This window comes from Pelodiscus sinensis, chromosome 1 (assembly GCF_049634645.1).
Source record: "Pelodiscus sinensis isolate JC-2024 chromosome 1, ASM4963464v1, whole genome shotgun sequence".
NCBI lineage: Eukaryota > Metazoa > Chordata > Testudines > Trionychidae > Pelodiscus > Pelodiscus sinensis.
Genome location: NC_134711.1, coordinates 26,569,570 through 26,595,625, shown reverse-complemented (window position 1 = coordinate 26,595,625; position 26,056 = coordinate 26,569,570). Strand labels below are relative to the sequence as shown.

Below are 26,056 nucleotides of genomic sequence, written 5' to 3'. Positions count from 1 at the left end.
TTCCCTGCTGAAACCCCAGCAGACGGGGTGCTTTGCAGCAGCCTCCCCTATCTCTCCCCTCTCTGTCTCTGATAGAGGCAGCAGGGGGGACCAGGCGGCACCCCAGAGAGGGTGCTGGGAGGAACTGGATTTTATGCTGGCTCCCCCCCAGCACCAGCTCCTGTTCTCCCCCCTGGCTGCCATGGGGGACAAAGGAGGCAGAGGCACAGCAGGGAACCAGTGCAAGTGGGGTGCCAGTTCCCACTGTGGCACTTCAGCCTTTGAAAAGTGGCAAGAGCTACAGGTCCTTCATGAAGCTTTTGCTAATTTCAAAGGCTGAAGTGCCACCGTGGGAACTGATGCAAGTGGGAATTGCTTCAGTCCCGGCTTGCAACATTTCCCCACTGTGCCTCTGCCTCCCCAGAGACCTGGGGCTTGGAAGAACCTGCTTTTAAGCCAGCTCCCCCCAACACCAGCTCCTGCTCCCCCCACTTGCTGCTTCTCTCTGATAGTCACTACTCGACTATCGAATGAGCTTACGCTTATCGAGTAGTTGACTAGTTGCTTACATCCCTACTTTGTGTACTACTTTGCAAAAGACTTTTTGAAAGACTAAATACATTGTCAATAGGTTTTCCTTTATTAACTATTATCGTTTATAAGAGGCCATGCAGGCTTCTTTTATTCTCTGTCACATGAGAATGTCCAGCTTATAGCCTGACAGCTGTACATGGCCCACCAAAGCTTTCATAAGTTCAACCACCCAGTATATTAACAGCCAGTTCATTAGCATTTTGTTGTCATATTTACATCATTATAGTTTACACATGTTTGTAAACAGAGAATATTGTACATAGAAATAACATCCTATTTAACTACATTTGATACAAGGTGAACTTAAAATATAACTCAATTCAGGTGACTGTAAATCTTATTAAAACATGTAGAATCTGTTTGGCCTACACAGGTGTGTGCTTACTTTTATGTGGCCATTCTATGTAATAAGGTTGGGTCCTCTTGCCTTTTCGGGTTCATTATGAAGCAGTTAAAGTAGCAAACTTAATTAAATTATTTATTCTTTGCATTGTTCTATGTTGACATGGGTTTTCTTCATCAGCAACTCCTTATGAGGCGGTTTACAAGAGGTAAAGTACTTACTTGATTCTGACCTAAGAGCAGAAGTGCAGTTTTCCAGAGTGGTCATTCATCTTTACTTGCTAATGCCTTTAATGATTCATGTTGGATGGCCCACTTAGTCAATCTGGCTGACAGCATTGTTTACCTCCATGATCTGAACTCTTCTCTTTAGAGCCAAAAATTGGAGTTTTCTCTCTGTGCACAGCAGAGTAGGAAAGTTCATCAGAAAAGCTGGTAGTTGAATTTTGTGAGCATAGAGAGGAAACTTGGAGTCACTTCCTGTTTCAGAATTCACTGGACTGAAGAACTGGGTAGCAACCATCAGGGACTCATAAATCTATATTACAGGGAATTTCAGAACCACGTGTGTAACTGCTTCTTGCGGACCCACAAAAGGGAAAGAAGTGACTCGTCAACCTTTTTCAGAAGATGCTATAGAGTTGGCAGCAAGACAGGTCCCTCCAATGACATGACTTCCTAGTCAGGAACTTAACTTTCTGCTATCTCTGAAGGAGGAGAAAAAGCCAGCTTTAGGAGCAGAAGCATTGAAAGTTCTCATCCCATTTTCTCCTTAAGTCTCTGCAGTCAGGTTTCTCTTTGCTGGTTGTGATAAAAATGAGTGTTGCAATTGCCTGAATGAAGGTAAAGCAAATGCATATTGCCCCAATTTGAGTTTCTAGGACACATTTCCAGCAGCAAGTTGGCTCGTCTACTGTACTGAATTTTGAATGCATTTAAAAGTTTGCAATTCCTTTGTAATTAACACTCCTTTATTGGTAATATAATTATGAGGTTTGGTCTGATTGCAGGGAGACCTATTTCTTGTATTTATGGTTAGAGTTAGCATTTTGGATGATAGAGGGTCATGAAATATTTATCACTGAACTTTACAAAACTTTTTAAATTTGGAAAACCCTTGTCTAAATTCATACATTGTCAGTATCCATGTTAGATAATGTAGAAAAGTAAATTCCAAGATCCAAATATTTTTATAGAAATTAGATTGAAAAGATCTGTAGGGTTATCTTGTCTATCCCTGTCCCAGTGGAGGATTGTTGCCTAGATTATTTATAGATTTATTTTTTTGCATTCTTCTTCATTTTGAGTGATGATTTCAGTTAGCTCACAGTTTGTGAGTGGTAATGTAAGTACTGTATGTTCTTTTACTTTGGTGCTATTTCTGTTCAGCTTTGCATGTGGGTGGATTAAAATACACTAACACACCCACCCATTGCACATAGATAAAATGTGTTGTACTGTGAGCATGAAAACTCAGCTGCCTAAAGATATGGTTCTCATGCTTTTTGAACCTAAGAACCTCTTACTTTTTTTTCCCCCCCAAAGTCACAATCATTCTGCCAGACATTGTTATTAATTTATATCAGAATCCCACTGCTATCCCTTCTATCTTGCTGTCAGTGCTGTGGAGGGTTTGACTTGTTGCCTCTCTTCTTCTCCCTTGCATAAGACTTAACTGGCAGGTACAAATAGGTCTGGTATCTTTTGACCAATGAACAAACAAATAGAATAATTTGCAGAGGCAGAGTTGTAAAAATCAACTCACCTACTTGATTTTCTTGGCAGGTAGGGAGAATTATGCTATCAACTTCTGCAGGATCTAATTTCTCTTGCACTTTTCACTTAAAGGATTGGCAAAATGTGTCTGTCTTGTCAGTAGCAAGGCTGTGCATGAAACTGTTCTGCGCTGTTGCTCTGATTTCAGTGTGCATCTTTTAGCTTTTTGAGGCTATGTCTAGATTGCAGGGGGGGATTTTGGGAAAAGATAAGCAAATTGCAAACCACAATATACATATCTTTTTCCACTTTTTTTTTCGGAAGAGGCTTTTCCGAAATTTGGACTGTCTACACAGGGCCAAATTTCGGAAAACCTCCTCTTCCGGCACATCCCTTATTCCTCTCTGTGAGAGGAATACAGGGATGCTGAAAGAATGTACCCGCTTTTTCAGAACAGTTTCTGAAAAAGCGGACACATTCCCTGGACCCCAAGGTATCCTGGAAAAACTCTGCAGTCTAGACATATCTAATATGACTACTGAAACTGAAAAACGTTGTAGGGAAACCACACTTCAGCTTTCTTCTTTGAGAATTTAAAAAAAAAAAAGTCTAAGGCCTTGTCCACAGTATAGCTATGCCATCAAATAGCCCTAGTGGAGTGCAGCTTGTATTAGAAAGAAAGTTCTTTTGATGTGGCTAACACCAGTTCCCTGAAAATCTAAAAACAAAATACCAGCAATCAGATTTTTTTCCTAGCATTACTGCATCTATATGAGTGCAGGGATTATCTCACACTCTTGATAGAGGTATGCCAGCAAAACTTTTTTAATTACAGAGCAGATCAATACTAGGACTACTGACTCTGTTTTTTCTAGATGCATGTGTACATTCACTCATGCACTCACTATATTCTAAATAAAAAACAACAACCCCAAGGACTCTGATGGTACTTTAACAAATTTATTAGGGCATAAACTTTTGTGAGATACAACTCTTCCTCAGATGCTTGAAGAAAAAAGAAAGGGTTCTTCATCGAGTAGTGTCCCCAATGGGTGCTCCACTCAAGGTGCTGGGCTCGTCCCGGCGCCGCAAACCGGAGGATCTTCAGTAGCAGTAGCCCCCCCACCGGACCGCGCATGCATGACTGCTGTTTCGCGCCTCTCAGCTGAGCGTGGTCCGGCTAGTCACTTTCCTTTCAACCGTCCGCGGCCGCAGACGTAGTTACCCTAGGCTCCCCCTCCTCTCTGAGGAGTGAGAAAAATTAGTTAGTTTAGCCTTTTCTTCTGTTTCTGTTATAAATTGTTAATATTAGCATAGTGGTAGTTAGTAGTAGTTCTTAGTTTAAAAAAAAAAAGTTTTTGCCTGTACTTGTCTGTCAAGCTTCAGGTCGCAATAAGGATGCCAGGATTACCTGGCTTTAAAAAGTGTACTGAGTGCCAAGATGCCATGCCGGTATCAGATGGACACTCTTGCTGCATAAAATGTCTCGGGGACGGACATGTTCCCCTGAAGTGCAGTCACTGCGCCAAATTGACAGCTCGCGCCAGGAGGGATCGAGAGCTCCAACTTAGAGTTCTCCTCTTCAACAAAGCCCTCCAGGCTCCGGACACGTCAGCCCCGCGCCCGGCTGGGCAGCTTGATGACCGGATGGCTCAGGACAGTCCCCGCAGCATGGCGAGCAGAGTAAGCAGCGGGGACAGACCAGGAACCTCTGGCCATTCGCCGAGGCTTCCTGCGGATAGAATGGGCAAGGGCCGTTGCTCCTCCGTTCCTGTCAGAGCCCACCGCAAGGAACCGGTCCCGGCACCGGTGGGGGGCTCAAGAGTGGAGTCGGTGCCGGCAATGGATAAAACCGCCGCTCAAAAACCACCGGCGGACGCCCCGGCACCGGGTTTTCCTGCGCATGCGCAGATGACTGTAGCCGCAGAAGCGGCTGTGCCGGCGTCTTCCCCAGCTGTTGCTGCGGCTTCTCCCCCGGTGCCGGGATCAACAGCACCGGGATTGGCGCCGCAAGAGGGTGCCTCTGCCTCATATCCTGCGGCACCGGGTCGGCTAATAAACAACCAGGCTGTGGGATTGCTTCATCATCCCCTAGTCCCTTATACCCTGCTTCCAACTCCACGGTGCCGACAAAAGCACAACACAAGTCAGCGCAGCTCCGGACACCGTCTTTGACACCTGACCGTGCAATGTTTTCACCGGGACCGGTGTCTCCTAGGTCATCTTACTCTGCGCATCATCATGCTCCTCATCATCATCATTACTCATCGGCCCCAGACCACTACTACCGGTCATCCCACCACTCACCGTCAAGCTGATATCGCCGAGAGCGTTATTCACGATCTCCTTCTCACTACTCCCGGAGATCTTTTTCTGCAGGGTCCCCAAGAACCCTAGAATATTTTCGTCATTATGACACTTGTGGAAGATACTCTTCCAGACGTTCTCCGAGTCCATACCGTAGACATCATTATGACCGATGTTATTATGACCATCACTCTCCTCGGGATAGATGACGTCTCCGCTCGCGCTCACCGTGATCCAGCCGGACTCTATCTCCACAGCCGCCAGTACAATCTTCATCTTCGGTTGCTCCACTGGCTCCGGCGGAGGACTCAGCATCCGTCTATCAGGAGGATGACCACACACACCAGGACCATCAAAGCCTGGTTTCGCTGGCTCCCAACTCACCTTTATCACCTGATGATGCCGTGGTCCCTGGGGACTTGTCTCCTGCGGAGGACCATAGACAGTTACAGGAGCTTTTCAAGAGGGTAGCCCAGTCCCAAGAGATCCATACGACGGACGTGCAACAAAAGCAGCATCGGCTGTTGAAGAACCTGCAACCGTCCCAGAAGTCAAAGATGACATTTCCCTTTGATGAAGCCATTCTAGAGATTGCCGATGACGTCTTGCAGACCCCAGCTACATCCTTGGTGACTAATAAGAAATCAGACAAGAAGTACTTTATAAACCAAAAGGGGATGGACTTTTTATTCACGCACCCTCAGCCCAACTCCCTCGTGTTGGACGCGGCACAACAGAGGGCGAAGACTTCTCAAGCAAAAAATGCAGCAACTGACAAAGAAGCTAAGCACCTTGATCTCCTAGGCAAGAAGGTTTACTCTTCAGCCACTGCATCCTTAAGAATGTGCAATTATGCAACGCAACTGGCAAATCACGACTTCGACAATTATGCTAAACTGGTCCCCCTATTTGAACATTTGCCGAACTCTAAATGCCAGATTTTGAAGGCAGTGATACAAGAGGGTTACACCATTGCCAGGACGGCGTTGCAGATAGCACTTGACACGGCTGATGCAGCTTCTCGAGCTACGGCTACAGCCATAGTCATGCGCCGAGCATCATGGTTGCACCAGGCCGTGGTCCCAAAAGACATGCAGTCTAAGGTGGAGGACCTACCATTTGATCGGCAGTCACTTTTCGCTCAATCCACCGATCAGGTCTTCCTCTCAGGCAAGGACACGCGCACGACTTTGAGAACGCTGGGCATGTACACGCCTCCTTATAAACGCAAGAGATACACGCCCTATAACAAGCAAAGACCGTTTTCTTATGCTACACCTCGGCCCAGACCTTTTGAACAGCAACAACAACAAAGATCTAGACAGCGCCCACAAAAGCGTCGACAACGCTCTAACAGGGCGCCTGTTCAGCAACAAGGTCGGCAGCAAGTTTGATGGGTTGGTCGAGGGACTCTGCACCATCCCCTTGATAGAGACTCCACACAACGTGCAAGGCTTGTTCCATCACCGCCTGAGACCTTATCAACATCGTTGGTCTCGTATATCCACCGACCGGTGGGTCCTCGACATAGTAGCCACAGGATACCTCATTCCCTTCAACTCTCTCCCCCCTCTCGCCTCCCTCCCCCTCCCTTTTCAGGGACCCCTCTCACGAGAACCTGTTACGACAGGAGGTTTTCCATCTGCTCTCATTAGGAGCAGTGGAGAGGGTACCAGCCCAGTTTCGTGGGAGAGGGTTTTACTCCTGTTATTTCCTCACCCGGAAGAAGTCAGGGGATTGGAGGCCTATCCTGGACCTACGTCAGCTCAATCGTTACCTGCGGAAGCAGAGATTCAAAATGGTCACATTGTCTTCCATCATTCCGGCTCTCGAAGAGGGGGATTGGTTTGCTTCCCTCGACCTCCAGGATGCCTATTTCCACATAACAATTCATCCGGCTCACAGGCGATTCCTTCGGTTTTGGTAGGAGTCGACCACTACCAATACCGAGTTCTACCCTTCGGCCTCTTGGTGGCTCCACAAGTTTTTCCCAAGACCCTTGCAGTGGTGGCTGCTTATCTTCGCCGTCTCGACATTATCATCTTCCCGTACCTGGACGACTGTCTACTAAAGGCCCCCACCTTCGACGAGGCTATGTGGGCGGTCACCACTACTACCATGATATTCAAAGCTCTCGGTCTCGTAATCAACGCCGAGAAGTCTTTTCTCATTCCGAATCAAGATCTGGAATTCATTGGGGCGAGGCTCGATTCCTCAACTGCAAGAGCATACTTGCCCATGAAAAGGTTCCAACTAATTCGAGATTTGGTATAGACTATTTCAATTTCCCCCAAATCTCGAATACTTACCTGCCTGCAGCTCCTAGGCTCCTAGCATATGGCGGCTATTACGTCTGTGGTTCCTCATGCAAGGCTTCATCTCCGTGGTCTCCAGCATTGGCTATTCACAGTGTACACCCCCGGCATACACAGAACAAACAGGGCAGTCTCTATCCCGAACCAGGTCAGGACCTCACTGATATGGTGGGGCGACGCCAAGAACATGTTGCTAGGAGTTCCCTTCCATGTTCAGAGACCATCCCTGCAAATCACAACAGACGCATCTCTGCTCGGCTGGGGTGCTCATTTACAGGACAGCCAAGCGCAAGGCCTCTGGACTCCCCAAGAATCACTGCAACACATAAATTTTCTCGAGTTTCGAGCGGTTTTCAACACTTGCAGGAATTTTGTCCATGTCATTCGCGGTCAATCAGTACAGATCCTCACCGACAATATCTGCCTTGGCAAGGGGGTGCACGTTCCCGCTCCCTCTGCGCAGAGGCAGTCCGCTTCTGGAATTGGGCAATGCGTCATGGTGTCACCCTGACGGCAGCTTACCTTCCTGGCAAGGACAGCGTCCAGGCCGACGCTCTCAGCAGGAATTTCTTCTCCCATCACGAATGGGAGCTGCACACGGAGGTCACCTGCAACCTCTTCCAATGATGGGGCTTCCCAAAGATAGATCTCTTCGCCACTCTCAGCAATGGGAAATTTCATCAGTACTGTTCTCGAGTGGGCGCCGGAGCAGGCTCCTTGGGGGATGCCTTCCTGCTGGACTGGAGTCGTCACCAGTTGTTGTACGCATTTCCTCCTCTCCCGCTTATCCCGAGGGTGCTGGAGAAGGTAGCGTCAGACCAGGCAACAATAATTTTAATAGCACCCTTCTGGCCCCGGTAGACATGGCTAACTCGGTTGTCAAGGATGTCAGTCGTCGAACTGATACGGCTACCAGTACTGTTCAATTTGCTATCTCAACAGCACGGCACGATGATCCACCCGTGCATCGACCGCATGCACCTGATGGCGTGGCTCCTAGCTGGCTCCAAGGGTTGGAGTTCATGTGTTCTTACGAAGTGAGACGTACTAATTAACAGCAGACGCCACACCACGCGCAAGACTTACCTGCAGAAATGATGTCGCTTTCAAGCTTGGTGTATGGCACGGGATCTCAACCATCTCTCGCTGCCTATCCAGCAGGTATTGGATTATATTTTGTACCTGAAGACGACAGGGTTGGCATGTTCTTCTCTTAGAGTGCACTTAGCGGCAATCTCCGCTTTCCTTCTGCCTGTCGGTGGTTATTCACTGTGTGCACACCCCCTCACCAAGTGGTTTTTAAGGGCCTGGACAACCTATATCCAGCTCATAGGATTCCTCTGGAGCCATGGGACTTGGCGTTAGTATTGGACACTATCACTCGCCCTCCTTTCGAACCGTTAGCATCGACTGATTTACGGATGCTTACAATGAAAGTGGTGTTCCTCCTTGCTATTACATCCGCGCGGCGAGTGAGTGAATTAGCAGCTCTCTTGGCAGACCCACGGTACACACAGTTTTCCAGTGATGCCGTGGTACTTCGTGTACACCCAGCCTTTCTGCCAAAGATCAATTCTGCTTTTCATATAAATGAACCCATGTGTTTTACAACGTTCTTCCCAAAGCCTCATTCTTCTCTGGAGGAGTCCCGTCTGCATACTCTAGATGTTAGATGAGCGCTGGCTTTTTATCTCGAAAGGACACGTAGTTTTCGAAAATCTCAACGACTATTCCTGTCTACAGCTGAACGTTGCAAGGGCAAACAGCTCTCTGCACAGCGCATATCAGGCTTGATTGTCGCCTGCATTAGACGTTGTTACGCTTTACGGAACAAACCCCTGCCTGACCGAACTCGAACTCACTCTACTAGGGGCATGGCGGCATCCACTGCTTATCTCCGTGGAGTACCATTAGAGGACATATGCCGAGCAGCTACCTGGTCCTCTAATCTTACCTTTGCTAAACATTACGCTCTTGTAAACTCTCTGAAGACCGACTCATCAGTAGCTCACGTGGTCTTGTCTGCAGCGCAGAACCAATGATTCTGAAGCACGCATTTGTCATCGGACCACTGCTGTGGACTCACCTCGAGTGAAGCACCCATTGGGGACACTACTTGATGAAGAAGAGAGATACATTTTTTAGAGTTCATACTGACTAAATAATTGGAAGACACAACTCTCTTTGAAAAACAAGCATCTATGCTATTTAAATGGTAAAACTCACAAACATGGATTCAATATTTGTCATGTTAAAAGGATTAAATAAGTCAGGCTCAGATATCATGCACAGAGAAGCTATTTGACACTAAAAATATCATCATAAAGATTAACTTAGCAAAATAGAAAAGCTAAAGATAGCAGACTGCCTAAATTAGATTAGATATTGACTGTTTTGCTTTGCTCAAGAAAAATCACAAGAAAGCTTTGCAAGAAGAGCCATTAGGAAAGAGTAATTAGTCATACTAAGTAAAATTTTCACATTCCTACAAAAGTGACTTTAGAGTGCAAGGTTTTGTGCTTCTAAATAACTTTAGATGCTTTTGAAATATTTACTGTCATCTTGTATGTTTTCATTTCAATTTGCAGTGACTTAGAGAGATACGGAGATAAATATTCATATATTTCCTTCACAGTTTCCTTTGCTATCTAGATTGTGATTTACATAATAAATGTGGAATATTTTTGAGGCTCTTCTCTAAAGAAAAGGTTGAACTAGGCATTAAAGGTGTTGAAGCACTTTGTACTGGATTTTATCTTGCTCGTAGAGGGGACTAAAAATTGTACTTTAGATCCATCATGTATTTTTGCTAAACAGGTAAAAAAACAGCCAGATTTAAAATGCCTGAAGCATTTTATATTATGTGGTTTGAGTGGTTTCATATTAAGTTAAACTCTATGATGCACATTGAATTAAAGTAAGTATATTTGATTCAATGTGTATTACTTTATTTCAGAGGCTTTGGAGTTTTCATTATTTTGGAATAGCTCTCACCAGATATCAAGTTAGAGTTTAACAATGTAAAGCTTATTTGCTTCTTCAGTTTAGAAATGGCAATTAAAGTATTATAAACTGAATAAATGCGTGGACTGAATCGGTAGTCATTTAAAGACAAATGGTAATTAAATAAATTGATTATGTTTTTTATGTGTAGGTGGAATTCTCCCTACTGTGGTGGCCCTGCATAAATGCTCTTGTTTTTTAGCCCTCTCTGGGATGGATTGAGCAGCCTATACAGGGATCTGTATACTTCTTCTGTCTTGTGGATATGGGTTCTAAATAGTCCAGTGCATCAGAAACCCAGTAGAGGTAGGGGTGCTGGAACAGTTTGTATAGTGGGAGTGCTGGGAGCATTTAACTACCGTATATACTCGAGTATAAGCCGAGTTTTTCAGCACAGTTTTTCTGCTGAAAAATGCCCCCCTCGGCTTATACTCGAGTCAGCCTCCTGCTCGCGGGCGGGCTCAGCGCGTCTCTGCCGCCGGCCGGGTCTAGATGCGTGAGCCCGGAGCTCCGGCCCCCCAGCCCCTGCCCTCCTGGCCCTTCCGGCCCCTGCCCTCCTGACCCTCTCAGCCCCCCTGTCCCCTCGCTCCCCGGCCGCCCCTTCACCTACCGCTTCCCCGCTCAGACCCTTCCGACTTCCCGTTAAGAGTCCGGCTGCGGAGGCACTCCCGGCCGCGGAACGGAGCGGAGCCGGGCCCCCGAGCGCTCCCGGGCGGGCTGCCGGGGCCGCGGGGCGGGGCGCGGCCCCCCGGCGGGGCGCTGTCAGGCAGTGGGCAGGGCTGGGCGGGCAGGTACGCCCAGGGCGCCGGGAACAACCGCAAACCCCCCGGCGGCAGCGGCGGCCCCGGCCTCCCGGCTACAGGGAGGCCCCATGCCAGGTGCGCATCAATGCAGCTGCCGGGCCCAGGGAGCGGCGGTAACCGGCCCGCAGCGCCGCCAGGCGGCGGGAGCTCTGCTGCGCCCAGGGCCAGCGCCACTGCCCGGGAGGCTCCGGTGGGTCCCGAACCGAGGGCGGGCGGGCAGGGAGCCTGGATCCGCCCCCACCCCCGCGCGGAGCCTCCCCCCCGCTGGCTCATTGGCCCATCGACGCCTGGCCCGGGTCTCGCACAGCCCCCCCCCCCCCACTGGCTCATTTAGAGGGGGCTCGTTGGCAGGCGAGGGGGCCGGAACGTGGGGGCTGCGGGGGCTGAGCTGTGGCTGTGCCTGCAGAACCATATTGTTTTTGTTGACCCCCTTTTCCCCTTACAGAGCTAGGTTATTGTTTTTCTTTGAAATAAATATTCATGTAATTTTATTGGTATCTATCTTCATTTTTTACATTTACCAGTAGCTGCCTCATTTCCTACCCTAGGCTTATACTCGAGTCAATACTTTTTCCCCAGTTCTTTGGGGTAAAATTAGGTGCCTCGGCTTATATTCGGGTCGACTTATACTCGAGTATATACGGTAAATTGTAAACCCTCTATATTATGGAAACCGCTTCAAGCCAGTTGTGCAAGTCAGACCATCCCAAAGTCATACCCTTTTCAGCTAGCACAGCTAAATCATTTCACCAGTTTTAACATTCTCTAACTGGTATCATTCGTGTGAGCATACAACACCACAAACTACGAGCATCAAGGCTGCTTTCTAAATGTTTTAGCAAATTCCTTGATGGCAAAGGTGCCTCACTTGTTCATTGCCCATTATTCTGCATCTCAGCACTGCTTTTCATGTTTCCTTTAGGTTTCCTTTTACATCCAGTTACATCTCATATGATTATACTATATATTTTAGCTATTATCTTAGGAGCTTTTGACTTCCTGGTGTCTCCTCTGTTTTTTTCAGAGTTCTGATGCCTGCTTCAGCACAAATAATTTCAGGTAGCCTGAAAGATGGGAAGGCTCTACCACAGCCTGGATCTTAGGGATTGGAATCAATTTCTGACCAAAGATGAGTTTCAGATGGTTGCCCTGGTGGAGGCATCCTGTCTGTCTCAGGAGAAGGCAACATGTAAAACACTTGGACCTTGCAGACACTTACCTGAAAAATAGTCTCGTGTGTTGAAGACAAACAGCACTACCAATGTCTTTGCTCTTTGGTCTGGCATCTGCTCCACACGTTTTCATGAAAGGCTTTATGGTAGTAATAATGGCCGACCTGCATAGCATGGCAGTGCATATATTTCTCTTAATAGATAAAGTAGCTGAGCAGGGCCATCATCCCAGAGTAAATCAGTCTGTGTAACCACAAGCATGTTGGAGTCATGATAAATGATCCAAAGTCCCAACTTACCCAGAAACAAATAGACTGTGTAGAAACCTTGCTAGACACAGATCAAATCTCAAAGCCTTCCTGCGTCAGGACAGGATCCTAGAAATCACCAATGCAGCAGCAAGGATAGACAAGAGACAGCAACTGACAGCTCCTACCAAGCTAAACATATTGAGGCTTACAGCCAATGGATCTTTCGTAATTTGTTGCATATCTCCCTAAAGGCAATCTCAGTGAACCCAGTACATCTTGGCTTCAGATGTTATTCACCATAGTAAAGATTTACCAGCTCAGTGCTTCAAACAACTGATAATGTTTTACAATCTGCAGGGCTCAGCAAATCCTTCTGTTGAAATCAAGTTGATTATTTGAAAGAACTAAAAAAGAATAATTTTGGAAAATATAGTTTTAAACCATTATTGTTGTCTAACTAGTTGTGCATAACAATTGCTGTTCCAATAAAAAGCTTATTTTTCCTGTGTCAGTTTGTTGAAGCTAGGTTCTTTCATCAAGAGCTGAGGGACCCATTGCTGTGTGGTTTCTAAATGTCTAAAAGCCAAACTGCACCAACTAGAGAGAATTTTCTTTGTCAATGAGTGTCTAATTTTAAAGTTACTTCAAAAGACTCTGCTGTCATCCTCCAGCAAACAGCTGTACAGGGGCAAGTCTAATAACAACTGACTAAAAAATGCATTCACCCGATGGCTTGTTGTTCTTCCCAGATTAACTACATTTCCTGTCTTGCATGATGATGGTTGAGCACTAAATGGCTGATAAAAATCTAAACTGTAACCTCAGCACCTTTAACTCAACACCAGTCTTATTTTTTTTCTCATATTAATCTGTGAAAATGTTGGTTTGAGAGCAAAATTCTTAAAACCATTTACATTTCTTGAAGTTGAAATATCAGGAAGTGATATGGGAGAGTACTCAGATTACATGGCTCTCTCATCAGGACAGAAAAGAAATGCCAACATCTGAGACACCAAGTTTACCTCTGCTAGTCTGAGGATAGATTTTTTTGAAGGCCAAACTGTTTCTGAGGCATTAGAAGAGAGACATTTTTTTCTCTTTGAATAGATGTCAGAAACCTCAGCTTAGTGGACTCTAATTCTGGAGAACGTGATGGAATTGATTTTATTGCAAGAAATGTGGTGGATAGTGACAACACAGACTAGTTTGTAATGCTATATCATTACATGTATGCATGGGAATGAAAAATTGCCTACAATTAATATTTGTAGGATCATGGGTGGCAGGTAAATGAGCCATTGGGGGAGACTAGCTTCTGACCCCTCTCCTTCTGCACCTCACCACCCTGCCAGAGTCCAGAGCAGCCAAGCCTGTATCCTCATACACACCCCGAGCCCTGGAGCACCCTCAAACCCCAGCCCTAAGTAGGCATCACAGTCCCAGTGCTCCCATGGATGGAGATGGCATGGCTGGAGTGCCCCAATCACAGCAGGCTGGATGGACAGTGCAATGGGAGTACCAGCTGTGAGATGTGGCCAGAGCATCCCCAACCCCAGTGCTGGGCAGGTGGTGCACTCCTACCAGATGGATGGGTGGTCTGCAAAATGTAGTCCCAGCCCCAGCACCCCCAGCCTGTGTGCCCAGCAGGTCTCTGAGATGAAAGAGAGAAGAACTGGAAGCAGGCAGGAGCGGATCTAGGGTGAACTGTACACTGGGCCATATCCATTTGTCTGGGGAGGTTCAACCTTCCCCCTCTATGTTACCTGTCATCTATGTGTAGGATGTTAGTTAAAGTCTGACTAATTTAGTTATACCATGTGTTATTGCAAAGGCCTTCTGTTGTGAACTACCTCCTTTTCTCCTTTCAAAAGACTTAAACGCCACACACAACCTCTTCTTCAATTGAGAAACTTAGAATCTTTGGGCTAGATTTATTAGTATCACAAAATATTAAAAATAAAAGTTCTCAAATTCCTATTGAGTCCAGACCTCCAGACTTCCTGCTAGGGATATCCAAGCCTTTCCTGGCTGAATCCATTTCCCTGAAAACTTTAGTTTCCCTACTAGAGATTACTTACTCCCCATCATCCCTTGACTCTGCTTGTTTCTCTCTGAGCATCCCCATCTCTGTGTAGCTTCCTGCTTAGTTTTCACCCATGACCCTGTTCAGATGTACCTATTTCGTAACAAGGATTGCCTATCCCCAGGCCTTAGAGGAGCAAGTCAACCTGTTACACCAGGTATTTGCTATTTAATGTTTGTTTCAATGCTCACATCCTGTGATGAACTATGAATTAAAGCAATATTCTTTCATTAATGAAGATTTATTGTTTTATACCATTTTAAGAAGTGTTCTCTTAGGGCACATCTAAACTACATTTTTTTCCAAAAGAGGATATGCAAATTCTTCCGATCTCACTTTTGAGGATCTTTCAAAAGTGTAAGTAGTCTGGACATGTTTTTTTGGGGGAAAAACCCTTTTTCGAAAAAACACGTAAACATCCTTTTGAAAGTGAGATCCATGGGATTCCACCGGAATTTGCATGTCCTCTTTAAAAAATTCTGTGTAGTCTAGACATAGCCTTAGAATCATAGAATACTAGAACTGGAATGGACCTTGAGAGGTTATCGAGTCCAGTCCACTGCCTTCACAGCAGGACCAAGCACTGGCTAGATCATCCCTGATAGATGTCTCTCTAACCTGCTCTTAAATATTTCCAGTAATGGAGATTCCACAATCTCCCTAGGCAATTTATTCCATTGTTTAACCACTCTGACAGTTAGGAAGTTTTTCCTAATGTTCAACCTAAACCGCCCTTGTTCTCCTTGTTATGCTTGTGCTGCATGTTTTCAAATATTTCTTTAATTTTTACTTATGTCTCTTATTTTTTGACTGTTACTTTCTTAGCAGCTATGAATAGATCGTTTGAATAGATTTCAGTAAAGGTCTCTCACTATTTGTTCTGGGGTTTTAATGCCTTCTTGTTGAAGGATGTTAAGCGTTGGGCTTATTTCTCTAGGACTTTAATGGATTTGTGCCTTGGAACATATGTAGGTGATAATAGAAGATTCGCTAAATTACCCTAAACCAGGATAGTCCTTTTAACAGAACGTTACATTTCTGCACCTTACTGGGCGTATAAGAAAATTCCTAATTACGATTCCAAATGTAATTTTATTTTAAATAATAAACATTTCCCGTGGTATCCTTATGGGACTATATTTAAATGGTTATATGTCTGATCCTTGTATTTTGTGATTTCATGCATCATTTGTATGACCAAGAAAACATCCTTCATTCAACTGAAGTGTGAAGGGATGCTGTTCTATATTTTGGACTACAGTTTGATTTTTCTGTATGGTGATTTACACAAAGACTCCTTTTAGTATTAGAATAACTTATCCTATTGTTTTTTATAATTCATTGCATTAATATTTCTTCATTTGAGCTACTAATGTGTTTTCAATTATAAATGAATATTTTATAACAAAAAATCTGACTTTGAAGGAAGAAGTGTGACTAGTGATTAGAGCAGGGTACCAGCATTCTGCTTGCTATTTTGCCACTTAGTGTCCTCTTTGATGTGTTACTCTGATTGCTGTCCCTGATGGAGGTGGGCGAAGTATTTGAGACCCTTTCTCTCCAAGTGGATTGGTCTGGCAGCTCCTATTGGAGGAGCAGAGAGAAGAAATAGCCCTTTGTCCCTGCTTATGTGAGTCTTCTGCAGACCTAGGAGGGAAGGAAGGAGGGTTAGAGAGAGAGAGAGAGATAGAAAATATGTATGCATATTTCATGGGTTAAATGCACGATATTGTCTACTCTGAATCGTAAAGACCACACTAAGCTCAACTAATTTTATTTTTTAGGTCTCACTTCATTTCAAGAGAAAGGAGTTGACATTCTGATTAATATAGGTTTTCTCCAGGAAAGCTTATACCCTAATAAATCTATTAGTCTATAAGGTGTTGCAGGACTCCTCACTATTTTTAAAATCATTTGCTTATTTCTTTACTTACTGTAGCTATCCACCCAAGGAGAGGCCAGCCAGGTGATTGGACCTCTTACAGAAGGGCAGAGACGAAATGTGGCTGTAGTGAATTCACTGTACAGGCTACACCAATCAGTGCTGAAGGTAGGCTTCAGCAATGCTTAACTTCTTGCCATTCATTTTTATTACATTGTTTGTTTTTTTAAGCTTAGTCAGCCTTGCACTGATGAGAATCATACAGATACATTTTAAAGATTATTTGAACAGCAGCCTAGAACAAAGTTTGTGATTTGTGTATGAATGAAGGTTATGTTATAACTACTGAACAGGGTTTGATGAATTAACCCATGTCTGTTTTTCATTATATAAAAATAAAAAATAAAATTAGTTTTTGGCGTGTCTGTGTACTTATGTATCATGTTACCTGTAAGGTGGGAAATTAGGCAATTGCTAAAGCAGTGTTTCCCAACAGTTTTTTTTATAAAGTATCCCCCTTTAAAAAAAAATATAAGTACCCCCAGTACCTACAGTTTTCAGACACACAACATTTGTTTAAACAACTTAATCATAGCCAGATGGGTGGTGAAATTTTTGGATGTAAAAAGTACAAAAATAATAAAACACTGTAAAACTTAAAAAAAATCAGTTTTCTCCAAATTTCAGTTGTGTTGACGTAGCTCCCTCCCCTCCCCCCAGACTTCTCTCGAGCACCCTTCAAGGTACTCGTACCACTGGTTGAGAAACACTGTGCTAAAGAACTGGATAGAAAATAGATTTTCTCTTGAATTTAGGTGGCTAAACTATCAGCTGAATTTGCTGTAATAGTTAATGAAAAATGGTTTGTTTTTCAGTGACACACAACAGTTTTTAGATTGGAACAAATATTCCCAAACCCTCCAATACACAAAGGCTAAGCGGTTAAGACCTGCAAGGTGGGAGTGTTCCAGAACTTGGTCTGCAAACCAAGCCTAGATATCTGTACACCGCAGTTGAACAGCTCCTCAGTTCTAGCCCCTTTAGTGTATAGTTGAAGTGTAGACGTATCCAATAAAGGTTATTGACCCAGTGCTTGTTATGGTTATGCAATCAGTATAAACCAGAACAAACCACATTCACCATTGTATCGTTATTAAATCTTAGTCTGAATAAATACATGATTATGAATGCCTGTCTGTGGACACTTACTTGAAAAAATGGTTTGGAAAGCATATAAAACCTGTATGGGTTTGGCAAACAAATGGCAGAATAATTCTAATGTAATGAATCTTGTATACTCTGGAATTGGAGAGAGCTCTAATCTGATTCATTTTCAACTGTGAATGTAATGGTTAATATAGTATTTTAAATGAGGCTAATATAACATATTGATAAATGTAAGGAAATTGAGAGAATGTTTCTAGATTTGGTCCTTGACATGTAGTCTTATTGCTACTGTAGCAGGGATTTCCTGCCATTATTTACAGCTGCACAGCTCTCCATAAATCCCACACACATCAGTAGAAGAAGAGACCACTTACCTTTTATCATGCTGTATGTCTCTGCAAATCTAGAAATTAGCTATTTCAGAATGAATATTTGGCATAAGGAAAAATTAAAAGCCTATCTTGACATTGAACTGATGGGATTTGTATGTTTGGCTTCTGTAGGAACTAAGTGTAGCTCCACTACATAGAAAGCTCAAGAAAGCAACATGAATGATAATTAATCCAGCTGTATTTCAAATGCCATACATGTAAACCATAGTTATTGTGGAGCATTGGCAAAATAGATGCTTCATTTTGGACCAAGTTGGGTCTTGTTTTTGTTTTTAATGAGGTAGACTTTTCTTCGTTTAAAAATGTTGTGACTGGATAACTATATAGTGATAGAAGTTTCAGGGGGTAGCCGAGTTAGCCTGTACAGAAGAAAACAACAAATGGTCTCATAGCACTTTATAGACTAACAAAACATGTAGATGGTATCATGAGCTTTTGTGGGCACAGCCCACTTCTTCAGATGACCGGAGTTATGAGATTAGGATGTGTTGATCCCCTTCCCCTCTTCTATTTATATTGGGTCTGCACATCCTACTCTCATAACTCCGGTCATTTGAAGAAGTGGTCTGTGCCCATGAAAGCTCATGGTACCATCTCATCTACATGTTTTGTTAGTCTATAAAGTGCTACTAGACCATTTGTTGTTTTTTTTATATAGTGAAAAGCTAGCATTTGGATCTTCAGCTTGCCTTTGAAAAGTGGATGCTGCATTTCAAAAATCCTCCCTAAAATGTTTTTATTCAAATATTATTTTGTCACTGAGATTCACTAGCTGAAATTTTTGGTCTGCAAAGTGCTTCTAAATATTGTGAGGAGGACAAAAACATTTTTGATACAGTGGTTTCATATTGTTGAATTTTCAAACTTTTAAAATCTTGACCACTTACAACACATTTATTTATTTATTTATAAATATGGCCAATTTTTGTTTCTGTAACGGGAATAGCTAAATATGTTTTCGGTTTAAAGAAAATTCTGTAGTTTTTAATCATTTACCGAACTTTGACTATGTTAATAGTGTTTTACATATTTTAGGTTGTTTCCAGCCAGAGTTCATTTCCAGCAGCTGCTGAACAAACTATTGCTACAGCCTTAAAGGTAATTGAATGTTATCATTCTCTTAAGTTAGATCACAAGTTTGTTGCATTTACCATACTTACAATGGGCACTGTAACTTAATTTGTGAGTTTTATCTTGTTCTACCTTTTTTTTTTTGGTCAATATGGACTTTAACTATATGTGGATGACTAGCCTATTTGGATTTAAGTAGTATTTGTATTTGAAAGTTCTGATATTCTGATGATGCTTGGATCCCATACATCTGAATTTGACAATAAGTGTATTTCCCTACAATCTTCACGTAACAAGCACTGGATCGCCAGCTTGGTGCTTTTGTCTCTCAAGATGCTTAGAGGCCTTGTACATATGAGGTGCTGTGGATGATGGCTGTCTGGACTGGCCCCTCTATATTCTCTGTCTTGAGTGATGATGATAAATAGAGCAAAGAAGATATGCCTACATCAGGAGTGAATAATAGGTTTTAGTTTGTGCATCAAAATATGCACCAGATGTCAAATTGCACTGCTGGTCTGAATTAAAGTAGTAATAGTCAAGTAGCCTTTATTTCTCTAACTTAGGAAATGGTTGAAAAACTTAAATGTAAGACTTCCATTTTCCTTGCTTTCAGACATTTCTAATATGGAATAAAAGAGGGCTGGTAGCATGAATGAGGCAAATGCTGTCTGTTATAAATAATTTATCCTAAATTGATATATTTTGGTGGTGTCAGTGTATGTACAGTGTATGTACTTTGTGTTACTGATTTTGTCCTCTCCCTTTATTTTAGACAATCCATGATCTCATGGGTAGTGCTGTGCAACCCTTACTGAACTCGGTAGGAGACTCAGTGGAGGCCATTATCATCACTATGCATCAGGAAGATTTTTCTGGGTAATCAGCCGCTACCTTTATAATACGACTTTAACTTTGTAGAATATATTGTTAATACCACAGTGAGCTCTGCAACAGCATCACTTGCCTGGGAGCCCATGATACCTTCTTCTCTTTATGCACAGAGGGCAGCAATATGGCTGGCCATTGAACAGAGTGGCCAAAATCATCACACACTTCCTTTCTGTATTATTTTGGCTATCTTAAAGTAAAATTGATTTAAAAAAAAGTATAGTTTTTAAATTAAGAACACCAGAACAGCTTATTCAGAACAGTTTTGAACATGTCAACATTTTTTGTTTTTCAGAGAAAAGTTTGTGGCTTTTTCATCTAAAAATTTCATAGGTATTTTATCTACTTTCCAAATAATGAAATGATTATCTAATTTTTTTTACTGAAACCCCCCTCTCTCCCCCACAGATATTGATAATAGTAACATTTTCTGTAAGGTGTTAGATTAATTTGAAAAAACAGTAAAAGGGTGTGAGTGTAATTTTTGAACCCTTTAAAATGAAAACAGCTGCAAAATTTCAAAACTGTTTACATTTTCATGTTTTGAACAGCTGTATTACAACGTGTGTATGCAAATTAAGCAATCATGGGATAAAAGGAAGGTCCTCTCATGGATAGTAGTTAAAAGACAAGGAATAAAGGGTAGGAATAATTGGGGAGAGGTAAATATTAGTGTATCCAGCCCATTCATCTCTACTGCAGCCAGTGCTGTTTAACATATGCATAAATGATCTAGAAAAGAGAGTTAATAAGGAAGCGACAAAGTTTGTAGATGATACAAAATTATTCAAGATAATTAAGTTCAAAGCAGACTACTAAAAATTACAAAGGGATCGATGGAATTCAATGTTGATAAATGCAAAGTAAAGCATATTGGGGGGAGGGGGAAAGCCCTGTGTGGATACAAAATTGGTATTCTCATTTGTGTCTGCAAAAATGATCTGTTGATATCTGCATCCACATGCAAACATGCAAGGTTCTAGGTAAAAAATTTGTATCCACATCCATATCTGCACCCACATCTATGGACGTGGATACCCCCAGATATTCATGAGATTGCAGGGCTCAAAATATAATCCCAAATATACATACAAAATGATGGGGTCCAGATTAGCTGTTATAACTCAGAAAGATTTTAGAGTCATTGTGAATAGTTCTCTGAACATTTGCATTGGCAATCAAAAAAGTTTAATTAAGTTTGGAACCAGTAAGAATGAGACAGACAGTAAGATAGTAAATATCATAATGCCACTGTGTAAATTCATGGTACACCCACATCTTAAATACTATTTGCAGTTCCAATTACCCTGTCTCAAAAAAATGTTAGAAATGGAAAAGGAACAGATAAGAGCAACAAAAATGATGAGGGGTATTGAACAGCTTCTCTATGATGAGAAATAAAAAGAGATTTTTCAGTTTGGAAAGGAGATGACTGACAGGCTGTGTTCCCTGTAAGCTGTGAGCTCGTGTGGCCACTCAGAGGAGATTCACATGCCACCCAACTGACTAACAGAGAGCCCATAGTTAGGTTTTGTTTCTGCTGGGGGTGCACGTTCACACATGTCCCCATACAAATAAAAATGGATTCTGTACATGGATGGAAAAAATCTGCACATGGATGGAAAAGACTAGAGGTCTGTAAAATCTTGAATAATGTGGAGAAATGAATAACAAATATTGTTTACTGCTTTTCTCCATTTACATAGTAGAAGTATGAAATAAATAGGCAGCATGTTTAAAACAAACAAAAGGACGTATTTTTCCAGACAATACAGTGAACCTGTGGAACTCATTACCAGAGGATGCAGTGAAGGCCAGAATTATAACGAGATTCATAAAAGAATTATATAAATTTCTGATGGATAACAGCAATGGCTGTTAGCCAAGATGGTCAGGGTTACAACCCCATACTCTGGATAACTTCAGATGCTGGAACTGGGTGACAGGATGGATGACTTCAAGGTTGTTCTATTCTGTTCCTTCTAGCCACTGTCAGCACTGGGTTAGAAGGGCCATTGGCATCCTTATGTGGAGGTTCATTTTGAATAGACTCTACTATTTGGAAAGCCCTTGATGAGGAGGAGACAGGCTGTGAGAGACCAGTCCTGATGGGTACCTGCGGTCTGACACCATTTATCTTAAATTGAGAGGTTCCACTGACACAACTAATGGTGAACTACAGTGGGTGATACTCACTTTTGCTGAATATACTGCTACAGACCATCCATTCTTCTTAAAAAAATCTATTGAAAACAATGTATTTTCAAAGGTGTTTTCCTCTTTCCCTTTTCCACTTGGCTTTTACAATATTTTACCTGCTGCAGCCTTTCCTACTGCTGGCACTGGCACATGCCCTCTGATTTGATCTTTTGATTTAGACTGTGGACTAAATCCTGCAAGACGTTATGGGTGCCTCTGTGCAGCACCCTAAACTTTAAATAAGATATTCAATTTGCGTAGCGCAAATTGTATATCTTATTTTGAATCTATTTTGAAATAGCTTATTTTTAAATTTGGTGCATCTACGCAGTGCCAAATTTCAAAATACAGGCAGTCCCCGAGTTACACGGATACGACTTACGTCGGATCTGCAGTTACGAACGGGGCCGTCTCCCTGGTCTCCAGCAGACCAGGGAGAGGAAGCAAAGCGGCGAAACACGCGGGCAGCGGACAGCCCAGACGCGTCTGGGCTGTCTGCTGCCTGCGTGCTCTGCCGCTTTGCTCTGCTTTGCTCTGCAGGCCAAAGCTGCAGGCTTTGCGGCTTTGCTCCCCGTCCCCCTGGTCTGCAGACCAGGGAGACAGGGAGCAAAGCAGAGCAAAGCCGCGGAGCCCGAGGGCAGCAGGACAGCCACGGCACGTCTGGGCTGTCCCGCTGCCCCCGTGCTCCACAGCTTTGCTCCGGACACCTGTGGTACAGCAGCTGGGGCGCTGCCAGCTGGTCCCGTAGCGCCGCTCTGGGCGCTACTGGACCAACCCGGCAGCACCCCAGCTGCTCTGCCCCAGGCGTCCTGATTCAGCCACTGCTGGTCAGTTTCAGCAGCGGCTGAATCAGGACGGCTGGGGCAGAGCAGCTGGGGTGCTGCTGGGTTGGTCCAGTAGCGCCGAGGAGCGGCGGCGCTACTGGACCAACCCAGCAGCACCCCAGCTGCTCTGCCCCAGGCGTCCCGAAGTCAGCCGCTGCTGAAACTGACCAGTGGCTGACTACAGGAAGCCCCTGCCCCGGGCTTCCTGGAATCAGCTGATCAGTTTCAGCAGCAGCTGACTTGGGGATGCCTGGGGTTCTTAAGTTGAATCTGTATGTAAGTCAGAACTGGCGTCCAGATTCAGCCGCTGTTGAAACTGATCAGTTTCAGCAGCGGCTGAATCTGGATGCCAGTTCCAACTTACATACAGACTCAACTTAAGAACAAACCTACAGTCCCTATCTTGTATGTAACCCGGGGACTGCCTGTAACACGCTATTTTGAGCCATCCCTTAACCCTTGTGCGACAAGGTTTATCAGGAGGGCGAAATAGTGTGCCCATTATTTCAAAAAATATTTTGAAATAATGGGCAGCTTATATAGACATGGAGTAGCTATTTCAGGATCCCTCCAGTATCCCCAAATAGCCATGCAGTGTAGACATACTCTAGGTGTCCTCAACTGCCATTGATGTTTGGGAGAGCTCCCCAGACTGACTATAATTCAAACAGAGAGCAGTTACTGATTACCACATCCTATATCTTGCAGGGCTCTGTTTTTTCACTGATTAGAAGAGAGCCTATAATCCTAGGTGTGGGACTTGAACAATCTGGAGACTAATTCTATGCAGAGATTGATCTTGGGACAGGCTGCACTAGTAAGCCTGTGACATGTAGCCTGGTATTATGTGATCTATTAGAGTATTTTACCAACAGTTGGGACACTTAAATTTGGGGGCTGGATTTAGAGCTTTAGACTCCAGGCTGATGGAAGGCTTGCATGCTGGCTAAGAGAGGGTGATCTCCTCTATCTTGTCATGGTAGCAGTGGCTGGTCAAGAGAGATTTTAGGCTGCAGTTCCAAAAGGATCTGTACATTCTTTTGTGCCAAGTAGAAATAGTATTCTGTAATTCATGTCACCAAGGGTAAATTACTACATGGGTTAAGAAGAAACTTAAAAAGAAATGAGTAATTTTGGTTGTATTATAAACAATGATTTTAGCATCTTTTTTTACATTTTTGGCAGATCATTATCCAGCTCAGGAAAACCAGATGTTCCCTGCTCTCTGTATATGAAAGAACTACAGGGATTCATAGCAAGAGTCATGAGCGATTACTTCAGGCACTTTGAGTGTTACGACTTTGTCTTTGATAACACAGAAGCCATTGCTCAGAGAGCAATTGAACTTTTTATTCGCAATGCCAGTCTATTGAGACCTCTTGGTGAAGGTGGGAAAATGCGACTTGCTGCTGACTTTGCACAGGTAAACTTAACAAGGGCTGGCTTCCATTTTGCTTTTTTCCCCTTTTCTAATTGAAATGTGTAGATACTTGGTCATAAGCACTTTTTTTCCTTTGCAGTTGCCTGTTAGCTACACAACTGACTTAGTTGGATCTGCAAGATTTCATTCTAGGAGAGACTGAATCTTGAGAAATTTATGCCCTAAATAATCAGTGAGGGCCCTTCTCATAAGGCAAATTGAGTAATGCCCTATAATTTCCTGTCAAATTATTGATGCATTGAAATTCATCAACATTTTGAAACTTTTTAATACTGAGCAAATAGTCTTCAATGCTAAATACTCATTCACTTCATCTCCTCACCTCCCTGTAAGATGGTTTTCCTTTCTTAATTGCTTTATATCCCACGGTGCCAGCATTGATTATGGTCATGGATTGACCTACTTTGCAGTGTGGGATACAAACTAAACAAATATGAACACACTGTGAAAGGCCTGCATGTTGCTGTAAATACTGAAGGAATGACACTGTGTTCCTACTTGTGACCGGTCAGTTTCTGTGTGTGTCTCTCTCTTTTTTTAAACTTATATTGGGCTGATGCGCTAAGCACGATCAAGTAGATAATTCAAGTTTCCAATGCGCTACTTAATATTTTCAGAGGAAAGCATTTTAACAGTAATGTAATGCAGAGTGAATCTGTGAAGGGAACAAGGGAGAGTCCTGTGGCACCTTACATCTGGTCTACACTAAAGGGGAAAGTCGATTTAAGATACACAACTCCAGCTATGCTAATTAAATAGCTGGAATTGATGTGTCTTAAATAGTGTTTTCGGGCCGTATGCACAGCAGGTGGTTGACAGAAGTAAACCCTGCCGTCGACTTCCCTTACTCCTCGTGAGGAACAGGACTACCGGCACCGACCGGAGCACCCCCTCAGTTCAAATTAGCAGGTCTTTATGCGACCCGCTAATTTGAACCCTGAAGGATCGACTGCATCAATCTTCTGAGTAGTGTAGACATTGCTTTAGAGTCTAACAGATTTATTAGGGCATAAGCTTTCATGGAAGCTTATGCCTTAATAAATCTGTTTGTCTCTAAGGTGCCATAGGACTCCTCATTGTTTTTGAAGATACAGACTAACATGGCTACCCCTCTGAGGCTGTTAGGGAACATAACACAAATATTTTGCACTCTTTTTTCCTAATTTTAGGTCAATTTCAGGTTATAAGTTCTTATTTTCAAAACTCTTAAGGAGCAGCTTAAGAGACAAATGTCTCAGAGACAACCTGAGGCTAACATAACTGAGGGAACCCAAACACTGGTGACAACGTTTTCCATATAGGGCTCTTGCTTATTGAATTGGCTACTGCTAAAGAACAGCTGGGATGCCGGTCTTGTGATCTTCATGACTCACCACTTTCATCAAGCTAAACAATGTAATGAGCTCATTCATATGCCTCTGAGTAAACCACCTGGATTCACCGACTAGTATGTAGCATCACAATCCTTTAGCAAGGAAGTTAATGAGAAGTTTTCCATTGACTTCATGGGAGCGAGAAAGGCACCCAAATGACCTAAAATGCGAGGCAAGGGGGACGATTGATTCTGTCTCTCGCTTAAATGTTTATTCTTAAATATTTAATATTCTTAAATTCAGTAAGTATT

The 26,056-nt window shown here is 43.4% G+C and overlaps 1 protein-coding gene across 2 annotated transcripts in view; it reads left to right on the top strand.

Annotated features, from left to right (window-relative positions):
* The window catches only part of COG5 (component of oligomeric golgi complex 5), a 349,021-nt gene that overhangs the window by 301,106 nt on the left and 21,859 nt on the right, over window positions 1-26,056 (top strand). For both annotated transcript variants that reach the window (XM_006120390.4, XM_075927034.1), the window contains 4 exons: window positions 16,505-16,615; window positions 19,042-19,104; window positions 19,853-19,956; window positions 24,177-24,414. In XM_006120390.4, coding sequence (XP_006120452.1) covers window positions 16,505-16,615; window positions 19,042-19,104; window positions 19,853-19,956; window positions 24,177-24,414 — 516 coding nt within the window. The remainder of the gene's footprint in view (window positions 1-16,504; window positions 16,616-19,041; window positions 19,105-19,852; window positions 19,957-24,176; window positions 24,415-26,056) is intronic.